Source organism: Ailuropoda melanoleuca, chromosome 15 (genome assembly GCF_002007445.2).
Source record: "Ailuropoda melanoleuca isolate Jingjing chromosome 15, ASM200744v2, whole genome shotgun sequence".
NCBI classification, from domain to species: Eukaryota; Metazoa; Chordata; class Mammalia; order Carnivora; family Ursidae; genus Ailuropoda; species Ailuropoda melanoleuca.
The window spans coordinates 77738520-77760468 of NC_048232.1; the positions used below are offsets into that span (position 1 = coordinate 77738520).

At 48.2% G+C, this 21949-nt stretch overlaps 1 protein-coding gene across 2 annotated transcripts in view; it reads right to left on the reverse strand.

Moving 5' to 3' along the window:
* LARGE1 (LARGE xylosyl- and glucuronyltransferase 1) overlaps positions 1-21949 on the reverse strand; it is a 521400-nt gene that overhangs the window by 262676 nt on the left and 236775 nt on the right. For both annotated transcript variants that reach the window (XM_034643724.1, XM_034643725.1), the window contains 2 exons: positions 20416-20717; positions 4279-4361 (listed from right to left, as the gene is read on the reverse strand). In XM_034643724.1, coding sequence (XP_034499615.1) covers positions 4279-4361; positions 20416-20717 — 385 coding nt within the window. The remainder of the gene's footprint in view (positions 1-4278; positions 4362-20415; positions 20718-21949) is intronic.

Here is a 21949-nt window from a genome sequence, read left to right on the forward strand (position 1 = left end):
GTTTCCTTGGAGAGCCGCTATACTTCCCAGGTTATCTGCAAACGGGGTTGGAGTTATGTCCCCTAATTTTTCTTTAAATATGCTTCCATCTAGGTGACGCAGGCACATAACGTGCTATTTTCCACTAGGTAAACCCTCGTTCACATGTATTTTGTATTTACTTTTTTCTCAACCGCCCTTTTTATCATAGAGGCTGCATAATGAGATGGCCAAAAATACATTTAAAGAGACAAAAAACAAGACCACCTTTATTTCTCCTTCTCCACACACAACACAAAGAACTCCACTTCTAAACACGGTCTCTGCCAGCCTTTCTGCCACCGATATTTTGACCACGTTTACGTGGCTTGTGCTTACACAGTGGGGTAATGTTATGCATATGCTTTGAACTGTGCTGTCCCTTACATCATAAAATTTAACCTGTCCACATTAGGACATATGTTTTAAGACCAACTGAGAACATGGCTTACCACAAAAGGGTGTTCCGCTATTCAGTCTTTCTGTTTTTTTAAGTATTTGAATTTTTAGGATTATAAACAGTAAGTCATAAAAGCCTTCTTTGGTAGTCAGGATTACCCTTTGAAGACAGAGTCCCTGAAGCAGTCATATAGGGTCAAGGTCTTGGCCATTAGCACCATAGAACTTCTTTCCCAAAAGATTATAGCAATTTCCAGTTCTGGTAGGAGTTTATAAGAGTGCCCGGATATCACTCTTTTACCATCTTTTAAACTAGAGCGTGCCCACTGTCACCAGCCACACCATGGAGGTAAAATGGATTGGATGTTAACACAGCAAGCCTTAAGTGAAAATTTGCTGAAAATCTTGTCTGGAAGATAAAGCTAATTGCTGTAATTAACAATGAAAGCCAAAAGAAGCATCCTACCACTATTATTATATTATTATTAACATTAGAAAGGTACTTCATTTGCCAAAGCATTTTATACTCATGTATTGGTTAATTCCCATAACGTGCCTCAGAAGCAATGAAGCTATTTATAGGACCTTCTGAGCGAAAAGTCTTTCAAAAGTCCTTTTGTCTTGATACCTCAAGTCATTATCACCAGCACATCAACTCACAGACCTTCTCATTTGTCGAACTGCAAGGATGGGAGGGACTGAAATGGTCATCTGAACCAAGATCAAGTAGTCACTGACGTGGCGTGCAGAATTTTCCTCATGCGTACTAAGAATCTGCTTTCTTCTCAACTCCCCATGCCTCCACGAGAGCATGGCATGCCATCAGCGGCCAATTATAAATCTGCTATTTTTAAATGTAACATCCTTGTGCAGCACAGTGACTGTAGGAGTAAAAGTTTACACTCAATGGGATTCCTTAGGGTTTCAGCAACTACTGGAATTATTTGATTTGTAGGTAAAGCGACAGCGATAATATTTATGCCCAACAACACCGAACATTTTTATGGCTTTAAAATTTGCCATAATTGAGAAAGAGCACAAGTGACTATCTGTAATCATGCAAATACGCTTTTCTAAAAAGGGGGCTTTTCCACCCCCCCTCCAATCAGGGAGGGATCAGAGTTCTTTAGTGGTGACAAGAAATAACCACAAAAAGGTTGAGAACCACTCATCTAATTCAGTGCTTAGCAGACAAAACGCCTGGTTTCCAGCAGCAGATGAAGGTTGCAAGAACCACAAGGAATCTCAAAAATGGCACAGGAGTGATGGTGGTGTACAAAGGGCATCTCACCTTAAGTCAGAGATGTGAGGTTGAGCCCCGCTCGGTTATTCGTTATTTGGTAACCCCATCTCCTTCTGTGACGCACCGCTGAAATCCCAATGCCACCTGAGCAGAGCTAAGAGGAGGGAACGGAGAGCCCCTACCACCAGCTGACAGTGTTCTCTACTTGGTGGTTACTCATTTCCCCCCTTTCCCCACTTCGGGGGGTGGGGGGTGGAGGCAGGGAATCCTCCCATTCCTGGGTGGGGAGCAGATCTGCTAGCTGACTATAAGCACAGCAGGGCACCAGGAAGAGACCCACCCGGGTGAGTTCAGTACAAACAACTGAGCTAATAAATTTTGTCTTCAACCTAATCAATTCTGGGGTGCAGGGATTCACAGCAAAAGTTAGTGACCTAGGAACTAAAGTCTAAAGGGTTAAAATGACCTGCTGAAAGTCACTCAGCTATAGTGTGGCATGAGTGTGTCATCGAACCAGTCTGAGCTAGATCTGCTAGTTAACTGGTCGAATAAATAGATCCTCAGTTATTTATTAATGAAGTTTCCCAGATTCCCTAGTTAAACAAGTAAACATTGACTGAGCATCTAACACTTGAGAAGTCCTTCCCTAAGATACGGAGAACACAGAAATATAAGGCATGGTTTCTGTCCCCAGAAGTCCCATATTCTACTACAAAAGACATAACGTGAATAAATAAAAGATAACGTACTAATTAGAGTGATAGAAAGATGCACAGGGTATTTTGGGCTGGGAGAAGGGGACCCTAGCCTAGACTGACAAGTACAGGTGGGCCTCCTGTTAGACGGATAAGGAGTTCGCAAAGTCGGGAGGGGAAAGAGAAGGGAGAAGGTGAGAAACAGACAAACAGAGCAGAAGACAACAGGCAGGGCACACCAAGGAGAGGGTGGAAGCTACAAGAAGGTAAGTGTTGCTGGACAGTAAAGTACCAGCAAGGAGAAGAGAGAGAAAGCATGCTGAGAATAACAGCAGGTCCTGATGGTCTGTGTGCCACAGTAAAGAGGCTCAATTCTCCCCCTCCATAATGAGAAGCCAATGAAAGGTTCGAAGACCTCAGATTTGCCTTAGAGGATGGATCTGTGGGGACTGGAAGGCCAAGTGCAGGAGAGACAACACGCAGACCTCAACTGGGCCAGGTGCAGTAGGGATGAAGAGAAAGGGATGGAATTAACAATATGAAGAGTGAGAACCCCCAAGGGCATCACAGAGGGGCTGGGTGGGGGTCTGAGAGAGAAAGGAGAATCAACGGTTAGTTTCTTGCACGGCTGGCCAGTCTCCGGTGCCCACCACGCTTCCCATCTCTGCCGCTGCTACTGACCGCTAGATTCGGGCACTAACTTCACATTGATCTTTGTATCGTTGAGCTCTAAGAGCTTTTCACCACTATTCCTACCGCTCAGAACCGTCTGGATCTTAGCTACAGCCTGGTTCAGCTTCATCCAAACCCTTGGTAAGAATGTTAGAACAGAGCCAAGGACACTGGCTAGAACCACAAACTCAATTCTGGATACACCCTCAATAGATTCTAGATATTGATCAAGCCGAACAGTGAAAACACAGAAGAAAGTTCCTGTAAAAAAGTAGAAGCAAATGGCAGGAGTTTAACTTGGACAAGAGATGACTCGGGAGAGGCAGGCTCACTTTCAGGTGGAAGAGGAACCCATCCTTCATAGGGCTGTTTCCACGGGGATCCACTAGGATGCACAGACATCAGCTACGGTTTGGAAAATTTTGGTCTAACATAAGGCAGGACTTTCTGATGGTTAGAAATTCCCAGACGTGGGAGGGGCTACGTTGGAATAGAGTAAGTAACCTCTATGACTTTGTTAGGGCTGTCCTAACAGAAAACCACACACTGGGGGAGCTTAAACAACAGAAACTTAGTTTTTACGGTTCTGGCGGCTGGAAGTCTGAGGTGAGGTGCCGGCAGGGTTAGGTTCTCCTGAGGCCTCCCTCCTGGGCTTAGAGATGGGCATCTTCTTCTCCCTGTGTCCTCTGTGTGAGGCTGTCTCCCAATCTCTCCTTATCGGGACACCAGTCATACTGGATGACAGTCCATTCATATTGCCTCAGTTTAATTGACTTGCCTCTTTAAAGGCCAGTCTCCAAACACAGCTCGAATTCTGAGTTACGAGGGGTGAGGTCTCCAACACATCAATTTTAGGGAGACACCGTTCAGTCTATCACACAACCTGTCAACAGGGACATGTACACAGAGAGTTCTGGTGACTGTCAGGCAGGGGAGGCCAATGAAGAAACCAAAGCCTCAAATTCGGGTGTCCCTGAAGGTCCCCTTAGGTCTAAGAGCTACAATCCTAAAACACTGTGGGACAGCCCCTCATTGCTCCCGTTAAACATTATTAACACAATACTCTCCCCAGGGTTTCAGACAAAAATCACATTTTCACAGCAGCTTCGATGATGGATGAGAAATGTTGCTCTTCTGTACCCCCTCCCCCAAGGAAGCGTGCAGGCCAGCAGTCACACGTATGAGTCACACGCACGAGCCGCACACTCATGCCTCACGCACCAGCCCGCAGAGTACTGCGGCCACCCTTACCTGTGAAACAGGACAGACTTGACCAAGGTGACGACATCGCGGCTGGCGTTATACCCGGCACAGACGATAGCAACGTGGATTGTCTGGGAAGCAAAGAACACAGGGCAAGCAGTCAGACAGATGGAAGACGGCCTTCCTGGTGCTTCCGACCACATGGAAAAGAAAAATCACCCTGATTTCTTGTGAGGATCATTAGAAAAAAAAGGACATAGTTTGCAGCTGTGGAAAATAACTTGAGACAGTTTTATTAAGGCCTTTTTAATCGGTTTATGGGGCTATCATCATTTGGAAACCATTAAGGCTCTTTGCAATTACATTTTGGGGATGAGAGAAAGGGCGATCGGCTTACATAGGCAAACAGTGAGTCCCCTACCCCCACTCTGGGAGACCGTGACAACTGGTGACAAGAGAGAAGAAAGAATACATCCTGAAAGAAAGAACTGACAGTTAGGGATCTTAGACTGAGAAGCAATGGCTCGGAGTTGGGAAATGTTCTCGCAAGATGCCTCAGGTTAGGGGCACCTGACTTGGGCAAAGAGACCAGTGAACATCTATAAGGGTTCATGTATAACAAGGGGCCCAGCTGGGTCATCATTCCAAGAACTGAAGACTCGCAGAATTGAGGGGAAACTTACAGCACATTTCATCTGAGCAGTCAAGAGCACAGGCCCCAGACATGAGCCCTGGCTCCGTCCTTTAGCCCAGGGTGACCCTTGGGAAAGTGATGGCATCGGGCGACCCACAGTAACACAAGGGCCATGACACATCCTGCAGGAGGTCGTGGAGTACATAGGGAATAATACCAAGAACAGAATATGGTGCTGGGCACACTGCCTTCCAACCACAGCAGAGATGGTCTCTAGAGCTGAGCTTCCCAAACGGGGTCCCTTGGCACCCCGGTGTGCAGTAAGTGAATTACAAGAGACAGAGTCAGTTATCTCTTTAAGCGAGCTCTCAAGCCTACCAGGCAGGGCTGGCTCCCTCCGGCTGGGTTACCAGCAACTTGGCAAAGATTGAGAAGCCCTGCTCTAGGCCATCCCGTACAGAAAGTCATCCAGCTTCTCAAAACAGCTCAAAGAATGAAGGGTTCACACGTCTCGATGTATCTTTTACTGAAGTGCAGCCTTCCTTGAACTGAACCCGGCCTCCTAACAGCCACCCACCTTGCTCGGTCCTGGGAGGACTGCAGAACAAAGACGTTCCCTCCAGCACCCAGTACCTCGTAAAACTACTCACAGCCCTGTCCCCACGGCACAGCTTCTCAACGCCCCGTTATTCTTTTTTTTTTTTAATTTTATTTTATTATATTATGTTAATCACCATACAGTACATCCCCAGATTCCGATGTAAAGTTTGATGCTTTCATTAGTTGCGTATAACACCCAGTGCACCATGCAATACGTGCCCTCCTTACTACCCATCACCAGTCTATCCCATTCCCCCACCCCCTCCCCTCTGAAGTCTTCAGTTTGTTTCTCATAGTCCATAGTCTCTCATGTTTCATTCCCCCTTCTGATTACCCCCCTTTTCTTTATCCCTTTCTTCCCCTACCGATCATCCTAGTTCTTACGCCCCGTTATTCTAATCAGCAAGTTCAAAACACAGTTCTGTTGATTCTATGAACTACTTTTGCAAGTTCTTAGAAGTCTAGAATTACTTTAAAGTAAAAAGAAGAGAAGGGGAAGGGAAGAAAAATGCAGTTCTGAAACCCTGGCCACTCCCCTACACTCCCCTTCTAGGGAAGAATCCCCTACTCCCTTTTCAGGACAATGACCCCTGGTTCCCAGACCTACTTCACCACCCCACCTGGGACATCACCAAGGGAAGTTTACTCAGGCTTAGACAGATGGGATTCGAATTCTGAAACAGGGACTCTTCACCCTCATAGTACATCAGAAACACCAGAAAGATTTTTAAACTACTCCCTGTGAACCAACCCCACCTCAGACCAATAAACTCACTATCTCTGATGGCCAGGATCTGAAATCCCTCTGCTGGCAGGCAGCAGTTCTTGACAGGAGGCAAAAATCCCCCCCCCCCCCGCCGCCCTACCCAAAACATCCGACAAAGACGGGAGTCATTTTTGGGTCACTCCTGGGGGTGTGCGGGGCTATGGCATCGAGCGGGCAGCAATCAGGGATGCTGCTCGACCCCCTTCCAGGCACAGGGCAGCCCCCACAACAGAGAATTATCCTGCCCCAAAGCTCACGGGGCTGTTGTGAGGAAATTCAGCTTTCAGAAAGAAGCGAGAGGGGGTGCAGGGAAACTCAGACCCACGAGCTACCAACTCGACCTCGTCTCACATAAAATTAGACCCTATTATGCATATCTTAATTTCCCCACCTGTAAAACAAAGACACCATCGCTTATCTCTGGATATTATCTCCCAAAGACTCAGGATGAGACACTATAATGCCGAATGCAACTGTCACCGTTTAAATCACGAAGGACATGAATAGGAAAACGCCTGCACGCAGGAGACATAGCCAGGAAGGGGACAAGAATAGATAAAAGCTGAATCAGGCTCTTTGGAATCACAAATATTTAAACACGGGGCCCCCAGGAGATCAAACTTTGTCTTGGCTTCAGGGTTCAGGGGCTTTTTTAAATGGGCCCATTAAATGTAAGCACAAGCGTGCACACTCTCAAATATTTTACATAATTTTCCAGTCTCTTTGGTTCTATCCAATACACCTGCCACCATGAATAAATTCATCTGGAGCTGTGGCAGCCAGGCCCTGTCACCCAGGAACGCAGATAATCGGAGCGCCGTGAACACGCTCCAGGAGTTCGGGATGGTCCCAACTTTTGTGGGGACAGCAGTGAATGCGAAGAATGGGACAGGGGTTAGGGGTTTGGAGTGAATGGGGGACAGGGATGAACGTTCCTAGAGAGTCACAAATATGGTCTCACCACCATAACTTGGTCTGGAAGCTACGAAGTCCACGTTTCAAGTGTTTCAGTGTAGTGACTTAAAGAGGACCGACCAACGGCCATATCTATGGGGACAGTCCTCTCATCAGAGTAAAGGGTCTAAGTATGAGATTCAGTGACCACTGGCCACTCACCAAGCCTTCCTCCTTATATTTCATATAGATGTCTTACTTGCCTTTACGGTTACAAAGCTTGGATGGTGGATGGGGGTAATGATCTTATCTGCTCCTCTGAACTCACTCTTATTCTTCTCCAATTCACTCTGTGCCTGAGCGCCTGACCTTTACAGACTGAATAACTGGGCTCCCACTGCCTCGGGTTTCTGGTTGAGTTTGGTCACTGGGAGGCCTGAGAGCAGGCAGAAAGAGAGGTCCGATCCCCTACACCTTTCAGAAACCCTCTCCCAGAGTTCCAGCTCTCCTGGGCCCCAGAAGTCCACCCGCCTCGTGCCCTCCGGGCCCAGGGGTTGTAGTGACTCCCTCCAGGGAGCTCCACCACCCTCGCTGGCTCCCACGTCTGTGGTCCTGCCTTAAAGCCTTCCCAGCTCATTTGAGTGCACCATCGGTTTCCTCCTAGGGCCTGACCAGTTCCAGTGACCAGTTCCGGGCACATTGGTCCTGGTGGCTAGAAAGAAAGGACACGTGGCTCGGAGGCATTCAGAAACTGCTGATCCCTAAGGTGAAATGAGGCAGGAGAGCACCAACAGAGCAAGCTGGAGAATGTGTAAGTTGTGTTTATAAATTTTAAGCAGCTTGACAAAGTTCTCAGACACACGGACCACAGGTTCTTTTTAAGGGAGCCCACAGAGCTTCCCGCTCACTCCCTGCAGTCCTGTCTCTGACGCTTGGCACACACCCACGAGCTGCACCTGAAAACATGACGTAGTCGAACAAGGGCCAAGTGAGTGACATTTACTTCTAGGATTTGGAAGGAGGATCCAGGCATGACACGGGCATTTCTGCAGTCCCTGATACACCAGGCACTATGTTGTGCTCAGAGGACAGAAAGGTGAATCGGTCCCCCTGGGGTCAAGTGACGAGGGAGAAAGACGGCTAACCAAACAGTCCCATCAGAGACTGGGAAGCCTCCATGGACAGCGAGCTCAGTGTCCTTGCAACCCAGAGGAGCCTGTGCCACCTAGACGAAGAGGATGCCAGAGAGCTTCTAGGAAGAGAGGGCATTTCAGGGACCCGACCAGGGCCATCGTCACTCCTGACATTCAGGGCCAGCTGGGATTTGTAGCTCTCTGCTTGTCAGCTTTCAACATGGCCAGAAAAAGAACATTCTCTGTGTTCTGCAGCCCCCTGACCCCAACACAACACACGTAAGAAAAATCTCCATGGGGTTGTTTTCTCAAATAGGGATGCAGGGAAAAGAAATGCCAAAGGAAATCCAGAAGAAACTAAGGGATGGCAGGCGAGGTGGGAGCCTGGCAGAAGTGACCAGTACTGTGCTCAGCTGTGATGCCCCAGCAACACCGGGAGCAGCAGGACACAGAAGGCCCGGGACTCCCTGCAGGGCATTCTGTCGGGGGCACAATTGAGTGCGAGCATCTCCTATCGGGGAGACTGCTGGTGGGGGGACAGAGGGGAAACCCATTTCAACACCAGTATCTGTGCTGTGAAAAGTCAGCCTCAGCCCGCGATCTGAGGACAGCAGCAGACCTCCGTGTTGGGGGTGAGGGGATGGGAGGCAGGCCTCTTGAGGACAGGTGGCAGGGAGAAGCACACGGCCAGGGAGAGAGGCGGAGGTGGCTTTGTGGAGAAAACCCAACCAGAGTGAAGAGATCCCGTTTGAGTGGCAACATCAAAGCTAAGCTGCGGCCGTGTGACCTTGGAGCCATCACTTAATGTCCTGGGGCCTCTGGCTTGTCTGTAAAATGGAGATAAAAATGGGTACCGCACTGGGTCGCTGTGCATATCCCACAAGCGAGTGCAAGAAGGTGTCCCTAACGAGCGGATGCTGTTTACAGAATGCCTGAACAGCATACGGAGAAGTTGTTCAACAGCTTTGTGCCTTAACTCCCTCCCCTACACGACAGGGACATAGCACTACTCATCCTCCAGGGCCTGTGGAGGACAAGTGGCTCTCAAATTCCGTGTGCATCACGATCCCTGGAGGGCTGGTGTAGACAGAGCCGGGGGGAATGAGGACTCGTTCCCCGAGTTTCTGATCCAGAGGTTTGACCTGGGGCCTGAGGACCGCCTGCATCCAAGTGATGCTGACGCTGCCAGTCCAGGGACCACACTCTGAGAACCACTGTTCTAGTAAGTGCTTTGAAGAACGTCGGGTAAAAACTCAACCAGATGTTACTGTGATCATACTGAGAGTATGAGGGGTGTTCCAAGAACTTGTTTCTAATACCCCTCCAGTGGAGAGCACCTTTCCTGCACTTGTATAAAGACAGCATCCATCACCGTCCCCAGGTCCTAGAACTCAGAACTCTCAGGGTAAGGACAAGACAAGGGAGGAGGACTCAAGATGCAGACTTTTTCTGTGCAAAGAACAAAACCGTGGAAATCAGGAGAGCTGGCGGGTGGCTGCAGCTCTAGCTCTGACCAGCTGTGTGACCCAGTGCAGATAACTTAACCTCTCTGATCCTTGGTGAATCCTCTCTACAAGGAGGAAGGTAGAATTTCTCTATATAGTAATACACAGGGGACACTTTCCAAGACCCCCAAAGGACGCCTGAAACCGTGGACAGTACCGAACCCTATATATACTTTATTTTTCCCCTACAGATGCATACCCATGATAAAGTTATGAATTATGCACAGCAGGGATTAACAACTAATAATAAAACAATTATGGCCATATACTGTAACAGGTTACATGAATGTGGTCTCTCTCAAAGTCTCTTACTGTACCTCACCCACCCTTCTTGTGAGGATGGGAGAAGGTAAAATGCCGAGGTGCTGAGTTACAGTGAGGGAAAGGACGCGGGCGTTCTGACACAGCGTCAGGCTACCAAGGACCTGAGGATCCGTCAGAAGGAGCATCAGCTCTTTCCAGGACAGCTGACCATGGGTAACTAACTGTGGAAAGTGAACCATGGCTAAGGCGGGATTCCTCTACAGAGTCCTCCTAATATCCAGGGTTTTCCAAAATTCAAGATGAAGAGTGAGGCAGGATGGTGACGTGTGTCATCCAAGGTCCCATGGCTCAGCCAGTCAGTGGTGAATCGAGGGGTTGAATTCAGAGTCCTGCTGTTAAACCCGTACTGCTCGGTCTCCGTAAGACACATGTGGAACTATGAAAATGAAAGAAATGCATTGCTGATGAGCCACCTAAAATCATCTTACAAACGTCCAAGGCACCTCTAACTCTTTTGGGAAGCCGGTGATAGAGTATTGTCTCCTCTAAATACTAAACCATGGCCCCAAAAGACAAAATTATTTCAACTCTGTAGGAGACAAAAGGAGACACCTCCTATTGTGTTATCAATATTGTGTTATCAATATTGTGTTATACTTGAATTAAAAAATTAAAAATAGGGGCACCTGGGTGGTTCAGTCACTTAAACGTCTGATTGTTGGTTTCTGCTCAGGTAATGACCTCAGGGTTGTGAGATCAAGACCCGCACCGGCTCAGAACAGAGTCTGCTTGGGATCCTCTTCCTCTGACCCTCCCCCTGGCTCATGCTCGCTCCCTCTCACTCTCTCTCTCTCTCTCAAATAAATAAATAAAAATAAATCTATAGAAAATTTTAAAATAATTTACAAGTAAAGGTAGACACCTCCTGATTGTAATGGCAGCCAAGCTGTCAGGGGCTCAGCAAGGAAGGGCCACACTTCGAGTGGGGACTTCGAGCACCTTCTCCATAGTCAAGGCCTAGTAAATGGAGAACATATGAATGAAACACTCCCCCCCTCCCGCCCCCGCATTCTCCACCCTGCATACTTCCAGCCTGCCTTAGGGCTTCCCTGTGTGACAAAGAACAGAACACCCTCAGCGTCAGAAACCCAAATGCTATGCGGAGAACATACGAAAAGGGAGAGCCTGATTTTAGGGTGGGTCAGCAAAACCTTAACTGCTACGGAAGACTCATGCTTGGGGCAGGTAGGCTGTCTGAACGCAGCCCCGTACTGACCCGCCACGGACGGCACGTGCCACACTCCTACCTACAGGATGACCTGCCTGACCCACAAAGCCCACACACGTTGCCGAAACACACCACCATTCTGCAAGTGTAGACGGTGCACCTTCTCTGTGGCCAGACTCCCTGGCAGGTGCGAGGGAAAGGCAGGGAACAAAAGAGGGAGGCCAGGCTGCGGGGCAACGCGTCCACAAGGAGAAAGCTGGGGAGTAAGCCAGATCTTCTAGAGTGCAAGGTCTTTCCAAGAACTTAACTTTTCCTGCGTGTGAAGAGAGAAGCCACTTGAGGGTTCAGAGCTAAGAAATGGCAATGATCAACTTCTTTTTAAAAAGACTTATTCAAGCTGCTAGTTGAGAACAGGTTATCTCTGTGTGCATGTGCAGGGGTGGGGGGAAGGGAGCAAGGAAACCGGATGCAGAGAGAATAGTCAGGAGGCTACTGCAACCCCACCCCCACCCCCCCAGCACGGTGGACGCTGTGATAGGCTGCCCAAATGCGCTTCAGTGAGGTCCCTGTTGCCTTGGGGGCCAGGAACTGCCTGTGCAGAGAGCCGCCTCCCCTGGGGCAGCCAGGCCCCAAGGACCGGCCCTCACAGACTAAGCCAGAGGTGGTGCGGCACAGGGAGACAAAGGTGGAGGTGCGAAATGGCCACAGGAAGTATTCTTTCAAAGTCCTTGGTGATCTGCCTGCAGTAGGCTTCTCTAGCAGAGGAGGGAGAACAGTATAGGGATTAAGATTTACAACCTGTGGCGGGGATGTGGGGAAACTGCACCCTTGTGCGCTGTTGCTGGCAGCGTAAAATGGTGCAGCTGCCGTGGAAAAGACTATGGTGGTCCCTGGAATAATTAAAAACAGAATTACCATATAACCCAGCCATTCGACCTCGAGGTATATATCCAAAGGAACTGAAAGCAGATTTCCAAGAGAGGTGTGCACCCATGTTCACGGCAGCGTTATTCACAGTAGCCAAGAGGCAGCAGCAGCCCAGGTGTCCCCCGTCAGGTGAACGGATGCACGAAACGTGGTCCGGACATACGGTGAAATATTATTCAGCCTTAACAAGGAAGGGAATCCTGTCTCATGCTGCAGTGTGAACTTGGAGGACATCGTGCTAAGTGAAATAAGCGAGTCACCAAAAGACAAGTACTGTTTGATCCCATTTATATGAAGTATCTACCGGAGACTAATTTACAGGAGGTAGGATGGTGTTTGCCAGGGTCTGGGGTGAGGGGAGGGAAAAACAGGAGCACTGCTGTTTAATGGGTAGAGTTTATTTTGCGAGATGAAATCATTCTAGAGATCTGTTGCACAACAAGTGAATATGCTGATCACTACTGAAATGTACACTTCATTTCTAAGAGTAAATTTCGTGTTGCATGGCTTTGTTGTACCACAATTAAAAACAAAAGAGATCTGTAAATGTAGACCCACATTTTTCAGCTACGCGGCCTAAGCTCAGGCTTCCCTAGTTAGAACTTCATGATGACTGAGTCCGGGAGCTAACACGTGTACAAGCACAGTGTCTGCTACCGGATTCTTGCACAAAAAGTGAAAGCAGACGTGATCACCAACGCCCTGCCTCCTCCTTTCACGGTGCTCATGCTCTGATCAAGCTGGGGGACTCACAAGGTTTCCTTGCTTCCATAATGTACCCTCAGTTTAGGGTGCCCTGGTGCTTCACCTCACTTATCAACCTCCTCTCCATCTTTCATGATACACCAGCACCTGCTGGGAACTCAGTTTCTTCATCTATAAAAAAAAGGGGGTAAAAATTTGTCAAGGTCTGCTGTACAGATTAACTGAGATGATTCACGTAAAGGGATTAGAGCCTACAGTCGTGTAAGATAGGAGAGAGCCATCAGCAATCAGCATTAATTACTATTTCTGTAAGAGTTCATAGTATGCTGAAGACTCTACACTCAGAGCCTTGAGCCTTTAACAGTCCTGAAAGTCAGGCATCAGTTTCTTTCCTTCTGCCCTTACCCAGCTCTCCTTCAAGTAAAGATTGAGATAGTCTTTCTCCTATGGTTGAAAGGAGGGCTTTCAGAGCTGCCTGACTCCCTCCACTGTGTCAAAGCTGGTGTTGCCTTCATCCTTCTCCCAGACAAGAGGGCAGAAGACACAGGAATGAGGAGATGAGCCACTGGAATCATTTATTATTGGGGCCAGGGGAGCAACTGTGCAAAATTAGGACAGACCCTTTATTTTGCACCCCTTTACCATCATCATCTTTAAAATGAGAAGGTTGCAACTTTATTTGTTGTTGTTAATGGCACATTTTCAAAAATAAAATGTAATGAGAGCATGATACAGAAAGCAGATCAAGGCAGGACTCCTTTGGAGTAAGCACAGACAGGAGGCTGGGGGAGACCGGGCCCCTTTCCATGGCCATGGTGTGGTAGCCACCTCCAAGATTGTCCCCACAGATCCCTGCCAGCATGTGCAGCCCTGGTACAGCCTCTCCTACACTGTATCAGCATCGGTCTACAGGACCAACAGAGGTTGGCAGAACTAACAGTATATGATATCCAGGGCGAGGTCATACAGAGGATTGTGGCCTCTGCCTGGTTCTGCTGGATCCCTTACTCAGGGGGACAGGGAGCTGCTGCAGTGTGAGAACACACAAGCCAGCCTATGGACCTGAGGTCCCAGCCATGCCAGCGTGCCATCTCCAAAGCAGATCAAGCCCCAAATGACAGCCACCCTCGCAGACATCTTAACTGCCACCACGTGACAACCCTCCGGACACAAGGTACAACTAAGCTGCTTCCAGATTCCTGATTCTCAAGCAGTACAATACAAGAAATGCTTGTTATTTGAAATCATTAGGTTTGGGGGACAACCTGGTAGGAAGCAGTCAGTAACCACTAGACCTGGGTAGGGGAGGTAACCTAAGTAACCACTACAGGAGCTAGGGTTCCCAAAAATCACTGCATAAGAAAATCCTGCTAGGTTTCTTCCACCTATAATGTTCCCTAACTCCAGGGCCTGACATTTAGGGAAGATATGTTAGCAGATTTACATCCTTGGAGGAGCCCAGAAGACAACCTATGAGACTAATAAAATGTGAATCCAAATGCTACAACAGTATCTTCCAATAGCAACGTGAATATGAGAGGTGGCAGGCAACCCCCTCCACTGCTATCTCCTAAAATTCCCTAAAATAAAGTAAAAGCACTAGATTGAAACACTGTGGTTTCAGGGGCCCCAAAAATGAAGGTGCAAGGTGTCAAGTTCTTTAAATGTAATGCCTAAAGCAAAACAGTACATCTGTACTGAGCTAACAAATACACTCACAGTCTGGAAGGCAATTTTAAGTATAACTTTTTTTTTCTTTTTTTTTTTTAAGAACAGATCCATCCCTGCCTCAACCTACTGAGAAATGACTACCCTCATGGGGCTGCTGTAGCCCCCACAGTGAAAGATGACCCCCATCGTGCCCGGTAACCTTGAGGCCTTTGCGAGGAGGCACCTGCCAGGTACAGACTAGGACTGGGGCTCTGAGCTCACGGGAGTGTGGGTCCTGGGTGCTCTAATTCACAGAGTGCTAAGGCAATGGTTCCAAGGACAGGTTTTTTTTTTTTTTTTTTTTTTTAAGATTTTATTTGAGAGAGCGCACAAGCAGGCACAAGCAGGGGGGAGCTACAGGCAGAGGGAGAAGCAGGCTCCCTGCTGAGCAAGGAGCCTGATGTGGGGCTCGATCCCAGGACCCTGGGATCATGATCTGAGCTGAAGGCAGATGCTTAACCGACTGTCTGAGCCACCCGGGTGCAGCACCCACCTCCCACCTCCCCCACCACGTACAGGTTCTAGAAGCAAACTACTTAGGTTTAAATTCAAGCTCCACCTCTTCCCGGTAGTAGGACTTTGAAATAATTATTGAAACTTTCTTAGCAACTTTCTAATGTGTCAAATGAAGAAAGTATGCTGTGTGGATTGAATGAGATATTTTATGTAAATTATTTTATGTAAATTTTAGCACAATGTCTGATCCACTTTAAAGGCTGAGTAAATGTTAACTTTTATTACTATTACATTACTACCGAGAAATGAAGCTCAAAGCATGGAGTAGAAGAGACAGACTTCCGTAATGGTGGTCTCACATCAGTCCCATTCACCTGACCTCCCACGGTAACAATATCAACTGCTGTTGTATTCAAGGACCTCCGCCAATTCTCTGACATTCCGGCCACTGAGAGACGGGGTTGTGTGCTTTTCCCTGTGAAACTGGGTGAGCTTTTGAGTCTCTTCCAATGAACAGATTACACTGTCAGAAGTGATACTATGTGACTCTGAGGTCAGGTCATAAAAACTATTTCTGCTCAGTCTCGGTCACTGGAACACTTGTCCTGAGTCCTCAGCTGCCAGGGAAGTGGCCAACTGCCCTGGGGCTGCCATGTTGTAGGGAAATCTAAGCCAGCCACAGAGAGAGACGTGGGAAGGCCCCGAGTCTACGACAGGGAAGAGGGATGCTGGGCCAACACCCACTGCTCCAGCCCTCGCTGTTCAGTTCCAGCCACAATCTAACGACATGTGTATGCGGGACCCCAAACCAGAACCACACACCAAAGCCCTTCCCAAATCCTTGACCCAAAGAAACCAAGAGAGCTAATAAAATGACTGGTGTCGTTTTAAGCCACAATATTTTAGGTGTTTGCTAGGCAGCATCAGGGACCTGGAATGCCCAGAGTAAGGCTATGTGATGCTTGTACAGAGTTAGTTTCCCACCTGCTATCCCAGTTCATCCTCACAAGTGCACTAGGAAGAACAGATTATAAATGTTCATTTTTGTGATGATGACCAGACTCTAAGAGGGTCACAATTACCCCCAGTCATCTGACTAGTGACCGACAAAGCAGAGACTCCCGGTCAGGAATTTGGACCCCAGGTCCAGTGACTTTTCTGCTATAGCAGAGCTGACTCCCAGAACAGACCAGAACCAGAAATGCAAGAAAAATACACCTGTCCAGACACCCGCGGGCCCAAGCGGAAACCACAGAGAATGATCCTCCTGCAAGTTCTGAGACGCGCAGAAACCAGTCCCTCGCTGAAACAGCACGGCCCTAACAGCAGAGCAAGGCAAGAATGAAACGGACAGCTCTCTGAAGGCCACATAATTAGGGACGATAAGAGGGCACCAGGACTGGCGAGGGCCCATTGTTTCCATCACCAGAGATCTCGGCTGACAGCCTGGGCATCATTACAGAAGACTTTTCAGAAAGACTTGTCATACCCCGGAGAAGTTTGAGTGCAACAAGGGAGGACGACAATGTCCTCGGTTATGAGGCGCCGTGCTCTGACAGGGCGTCAGGACCGGCTTTGGCACTTGTCATCACCAAGTGTCGCAACAAGGGGAGGCTTCTGTTTTGACCCCACTGACTGACATTTCTTGTTTGCCTCTATGGCTTTTTCACTAAAATCTTTAAAGACGCCAAGTGATGGAGACAAAGGAAGTATCTGCACTGGAATGAAGTATGAAGTCAGCAGCTCAAGGTCAAGGTGCCCCTGGAGGAGAGCACCTTGAAACAAGCTGCCAGCAGACGAAGGCTTCCAAATTCACCTGTGGCGGCCTGGAGCAGGACCAGGGCTTCAGCACAGAAAATTTTACCAAAAATAATTTCAAGGTCTAAGAAGTAACATCATCAAAACAGGCAAAGAGAAGGAAAACAAAGGAAGGAAGCTTTAATTCTCAGGTGCAAAAGATGAAAAAATCAGTTATGAGAAGAATCAACACTCCCCATATCCTAATTCCCATATTGTTACTTCATCCCTCAAGGAGCACGGGCATGAAGAGAACCCATTGTTTCTGTTGTGGCTTCAGGCAGTGGCTTGCAAATGGTCCCTACTATCTCACAATCACTTGCATATTTTATATATATTTCTATATATTTCTATATATATTTATATATATTTAATTTATATATATTTATATGTGTGTGTATATATATATATATATATAAATATATTTATATATATTTAATGCTCATGCTCTTGCAGCTTACACCCAGAGATCCTTGATGAGTAGGTCTAGGGTGGGTCCCACGAATATGCATTTTTGGTATGTGATTCTAATTCACCACCAAATTTGGGCACAACCCATGTGATAAAGAATATTCACCGTAACCATGACATCTGTTCTCTCCAGCAGCAGAGCTCCAAAAAGTTAGAAGAGAACGTGGCTTCCTTGAATAACGACCTACCTTTTCCAGGCTCCCTTGCAGCTAGTGGCAGCTCCTGGGAGCCCTACGGGGACGTTCTTCTGCCAGTGTGCCCCAAGAGGAATGGATTGTGACATGTCTACCACGTGTTATGAAAGGGAGGCGGCGTGCCCCTCCTTAATGCGGCCGCTTTCCTGCTGGCTGGAATGGGGAGACAGGACCAAAGCTCTGGCAGTCACCATGGACGAGACGACCTTGGGAATGCCAGTCAAGGAAACTGAGCAAAACATCACCGAAGCCCGCGTTCCCCAAACAGACATCTCTACTTAAAAGTAGGGATGCCTCCAGACTTGTCAAGTGTAAAGAGAAATAAGATGCAAAGCCATTGTTAGGGGGAATTTTTTTTGATACTTCACCATGAAATCTAATGCCAATAACAACTCTTTCTAGAGTCTGCCTCTGGCTCTGATATCTACTGTCACCACTGACGTAGTACAAACCAGGCAGGAACTTGATTTTTCTCAGTAATTTACAAACGAGGAAACCGAGGCCCAGAAAAATGATGTAACTTGCTGAATGCCACATAGCTATTAAGCTGGGCATGGGACCAGGATTTAGGTTCCTGTCTCCCAGCTTCAAGAGCTGTTTTGTCTACACTACTCTGGGGGGCACTCCAGGCAGAAGCCCTCTTTGGAAATAGGATGTGTCTCTCAGGAAACAAACAGGGGAGACAGACTGTAGTCTGACAGACTGTGGTAGGACGAGAAAGTCCCCATTTTCTTCCTCTGCTCCACTTGTCCCCGCCCCTTTTTTTTTTCTCTTTCTCATTTCCATTTTTCACCTCCTTGATTCTCAGTCAGTGCCTTGAGTCAGCCTGAGTCATAACAATGTAAATACATTTCCTCCCTCTGGGCCTTCCCACCTAGTGGGCAGGGTTCCATCGCCCACTCTGAACGGCCACCAGGGTCATACATAACCTGAGAGCAGAGAACCTGCAAGAAAGCCAGCAAGCCTTCTCCCAGGCAAGAAGAGAAGTTCCCCAAATCAGGGTCCTCCCCAATCAGCCAGAAGCAGGGGAATCTGTTAGTACAGCTGAGTCCTCATTTTCAAAGAGGAGAGAGAGAGAGATGTTCAGGGCCACAGGCCACTGGGACGGTCGTGGAAGTAAATGGATGGGTCCTGGCATGTGGACAGGGCTGAATCAACGTGTGGCATTTAACACCTCCTGACATTTGAAGCTCTCGATTTCGTGAGCATCTCTTCCTCCACGTCCCCCCTTTTCTTTGTTCATTGATATTTCCCAGCACAGAAAACAGAGTGAGACACATAACAGAGGGTCAGGGACTGTTCATTGAATGAAAGAATGAATGATAATCCAGGGCTACCATTTCCCGGCCCAGATTCTCTGGGCTTCCTGACTAACTCCCCATGTCCCGCGTTCTCTCTTGCTAGGACAATGCTTTACTTCACATTTTGTATGCCCACGTGTACATTCTTCACTGGACAGCCTCCACTCACCACTGTCCACCTCTCCACACCTCAACCAGGCTTGAGAAACCACGAGAAATCCTACTAGACCCAGGGGGCTCTCCTCGTTCACCGCTGACCTTCCCCAGAATGGGGTCTGTGCTGCTTAGTAAGCCCCACCTTCCCTTGTGACAGACCGTATAGTATCAGCAAGCTAACTACTAACCACCCTCACTTGAACAACATGTAACGGTCTGCCAGGGATTTTCAGGGGGGTTTGAAGTCTCACATGCTGACAATGTGGCCAGGAAACGGAATAAAGCAGCAACAGGTAATGTAGCGAACTAAAAATCATAAAAATTAACCATCATTGACAGGGCACCTGGGTGGCTTAGTTGGTTGGGCGTCTAACTCTTGACTTAGGCTTGGGTCATGGTCTCAGGGTTGTGGGATCCAGCCCCGCCCCAGGCTCTGCACTGGCGTGGAGCCTGCTTGGGATTTTCTCTCCCTCTGCCTACCCCTTCACCCCCACCTCGCCCAAAAAAGAGAAAAACATGCTCTCAAAAATAATAATAATAATAATAATAATCATAATTGAAAACATACTATGTACCAGGCACTGTTTATGGCTTTATGTGACACATCCATTTACTTCTCATAAATCCTCCATGAAGCAGGAACTTTTTTCTCAAATTTATCGGTGAGATATCTGAAGTTCAGAGAGGTTAGATAACGCACTCAAGCACCCAGAGCAGAAACCACCAGATCTGGGATAGGAACTCAGGCTCGTCTGGGTCACAAAAGGCCTTGGTCTTAATAGGGGTGCTTTAACTCCTGACTTTGGGAACCAGAAGAAGCAGGAAATGAGTGTGTGTGTGTGTGTGTGTGTGTATGTGTGTTCAGTGCAGACATAAGCATGAATGCACAAATGAGAGGGATGAGGATCGTAGGGAGAAGGGGTGGGTCAGTTTCCCAAATATGCAAACAGTTACTAACACAGAAAGCATACTCTGAGGTGGGGGGCAGGATAGAATGTCATAGAAGTTAAATCACTGGTTCTGAACTTCCGAGGCTGATCATAAGGGAGAAGGAGGTCAAAGGAACTGCCCGACAGGGCCACAACTCCATATGCACCATTCACACTGTAGTCTAAGTAAGAGGCAGCCCCAGGAGGGATGACAACTAGGTGCAGAAATCCTGAGTGGGTCAAAATGAACCACGAAGAAACAAGCGGCAGTTTCCATCCCATTACTCCTCCTAACATCTCTGTGGTGTAGAGGCCCTCTTGTGCCCATTTTTCAGATGGCAAGACCAAGGCTCCGAGAGGCTAAAGGATGGGCCAGGCCACACAGCAAGGTGAGGGACGGTGCCAGATTCACATTCGGGGCCGAGTCAAGAACGCCGGCGCTTTCCAGGCACCCGGCCGGGCTGCCAGGGCACCTGCGAGGGGTGAAGGCCAGCGGGTCTCGGGATGCTCTTTACCTCGCACTTCTCCACGACCGGCTGCTGCCCGCACTCGGAGCTGTTGCCCGCCACGATGCCGGCGCGGAGGTTCTCGCTGTCCCCGGTACCCTCCTCCATGGAGTAGGTCTTGGAGTGGTTACCGTGGCGGTGCGCTGGGCCGCGGCCCTGCGCCAGGCTGAGCTGTCTACGCAGCGCGCGGTTCTCCTCCTCCACCTCGCGCACGCGCACCTCCAGGCTCTCGCGCTCCCGCTGGCCGGCTGCCGCGTACCGGGGGCTGTGCGGCTGCGACTCCAGCGGCGACAGGGACACCGGCTTCCCATCTGGGGGGGAGGTGGGGGGGAAAGACCAGGTTAGCCGGGACGAAACACCCCGCGAGCCCCGACCCACACCCCACGCCTCTGTCGCTACGCAGGCGGCTCCTTTCACAAGCCCACTGGCCAGGGAAAGCGGGTGGGGACAGAGTGACAAATGCATCCAGGCAGACCTGGGCACGAGCTGAGGACAGAAGGACGTGACTACGGTGATAAAAATGAACATGCTGTTTAGAGAAGGCAATCATAATTTTTCCTAATTAAATACACCGGCTTCCCTTCCCTACTTGGCACATTTCCAGGTAGACATTCTTGTTCTCTATAATATGAGCATGAAGGAGGACTAGTAGGTGGAGGGGAAAGAGGAAGAGGAGAAAGTGGAAGAGAGCAAAAAGGAGTAGAAAGAACAAAGATTAATAACGACCAAGTTTATTTAGTTCTTCTTACATGAACTCCTATTCATCCTTCAAAACCCTGTCTCAGAAGCCTCAGCTCCCCCGGGGAAGCCTTCTTCAGTGTGTAGGCAAAATCTTCTTCAGGCTGTTCTAACATGTGTTTTTGATACATATCACTATGAAAAACATGTATCTAACATAACATACTTGGTCAATTGTTTTAGCGAATGCTTCCTGTGAAGACTGGTAGTTCAATGAGAATGAAGAATAGGTCATACTTATCTTTGTGGTAAGGTATCACACCATCTGATAAATGCCGTAAGGGTGGATACATGTGTCTAAGCCAAGAGTCAAAAACAATCAGGTACAATAAAGAAGAAAGGATGAGCATAACTAATCTCCAAGTTTTCCCAGAAAAGCAGTCACCATTGCCAGCAACGCTCCATTTAACTGTCATACAGAGAGAGGCTGGTAGGTCTCTCAAAGTCACACGACCAGAACACAGTGGTGTCAGAATTCATACCCAGGTCTCTCTTAGGCCTGAGCCTCTACCTGCTTCAAACACAGTTTCATAATCAGCCCTACAGAGAGCTATGGATTTTTTAAAAATTTTATTAATGTAAAATCCCCATTTCCCAAAGATACTTAGCACACCACACCTCGTATACAGGACACAGCCAAAGCTGTCACTCCTCTCTGCTCCTATGCTGCTGAAATCCTGGGATCCTTTGAGACGACCAAGCAAAAATGACATCTCTAAATTATCCTCTTAGCTGCCTGCCAAAAAGATCCCACAACTTCTCTTTTTCCACACTTCAAGTTTTTCTTCCTCCTGCCCAGACCCCA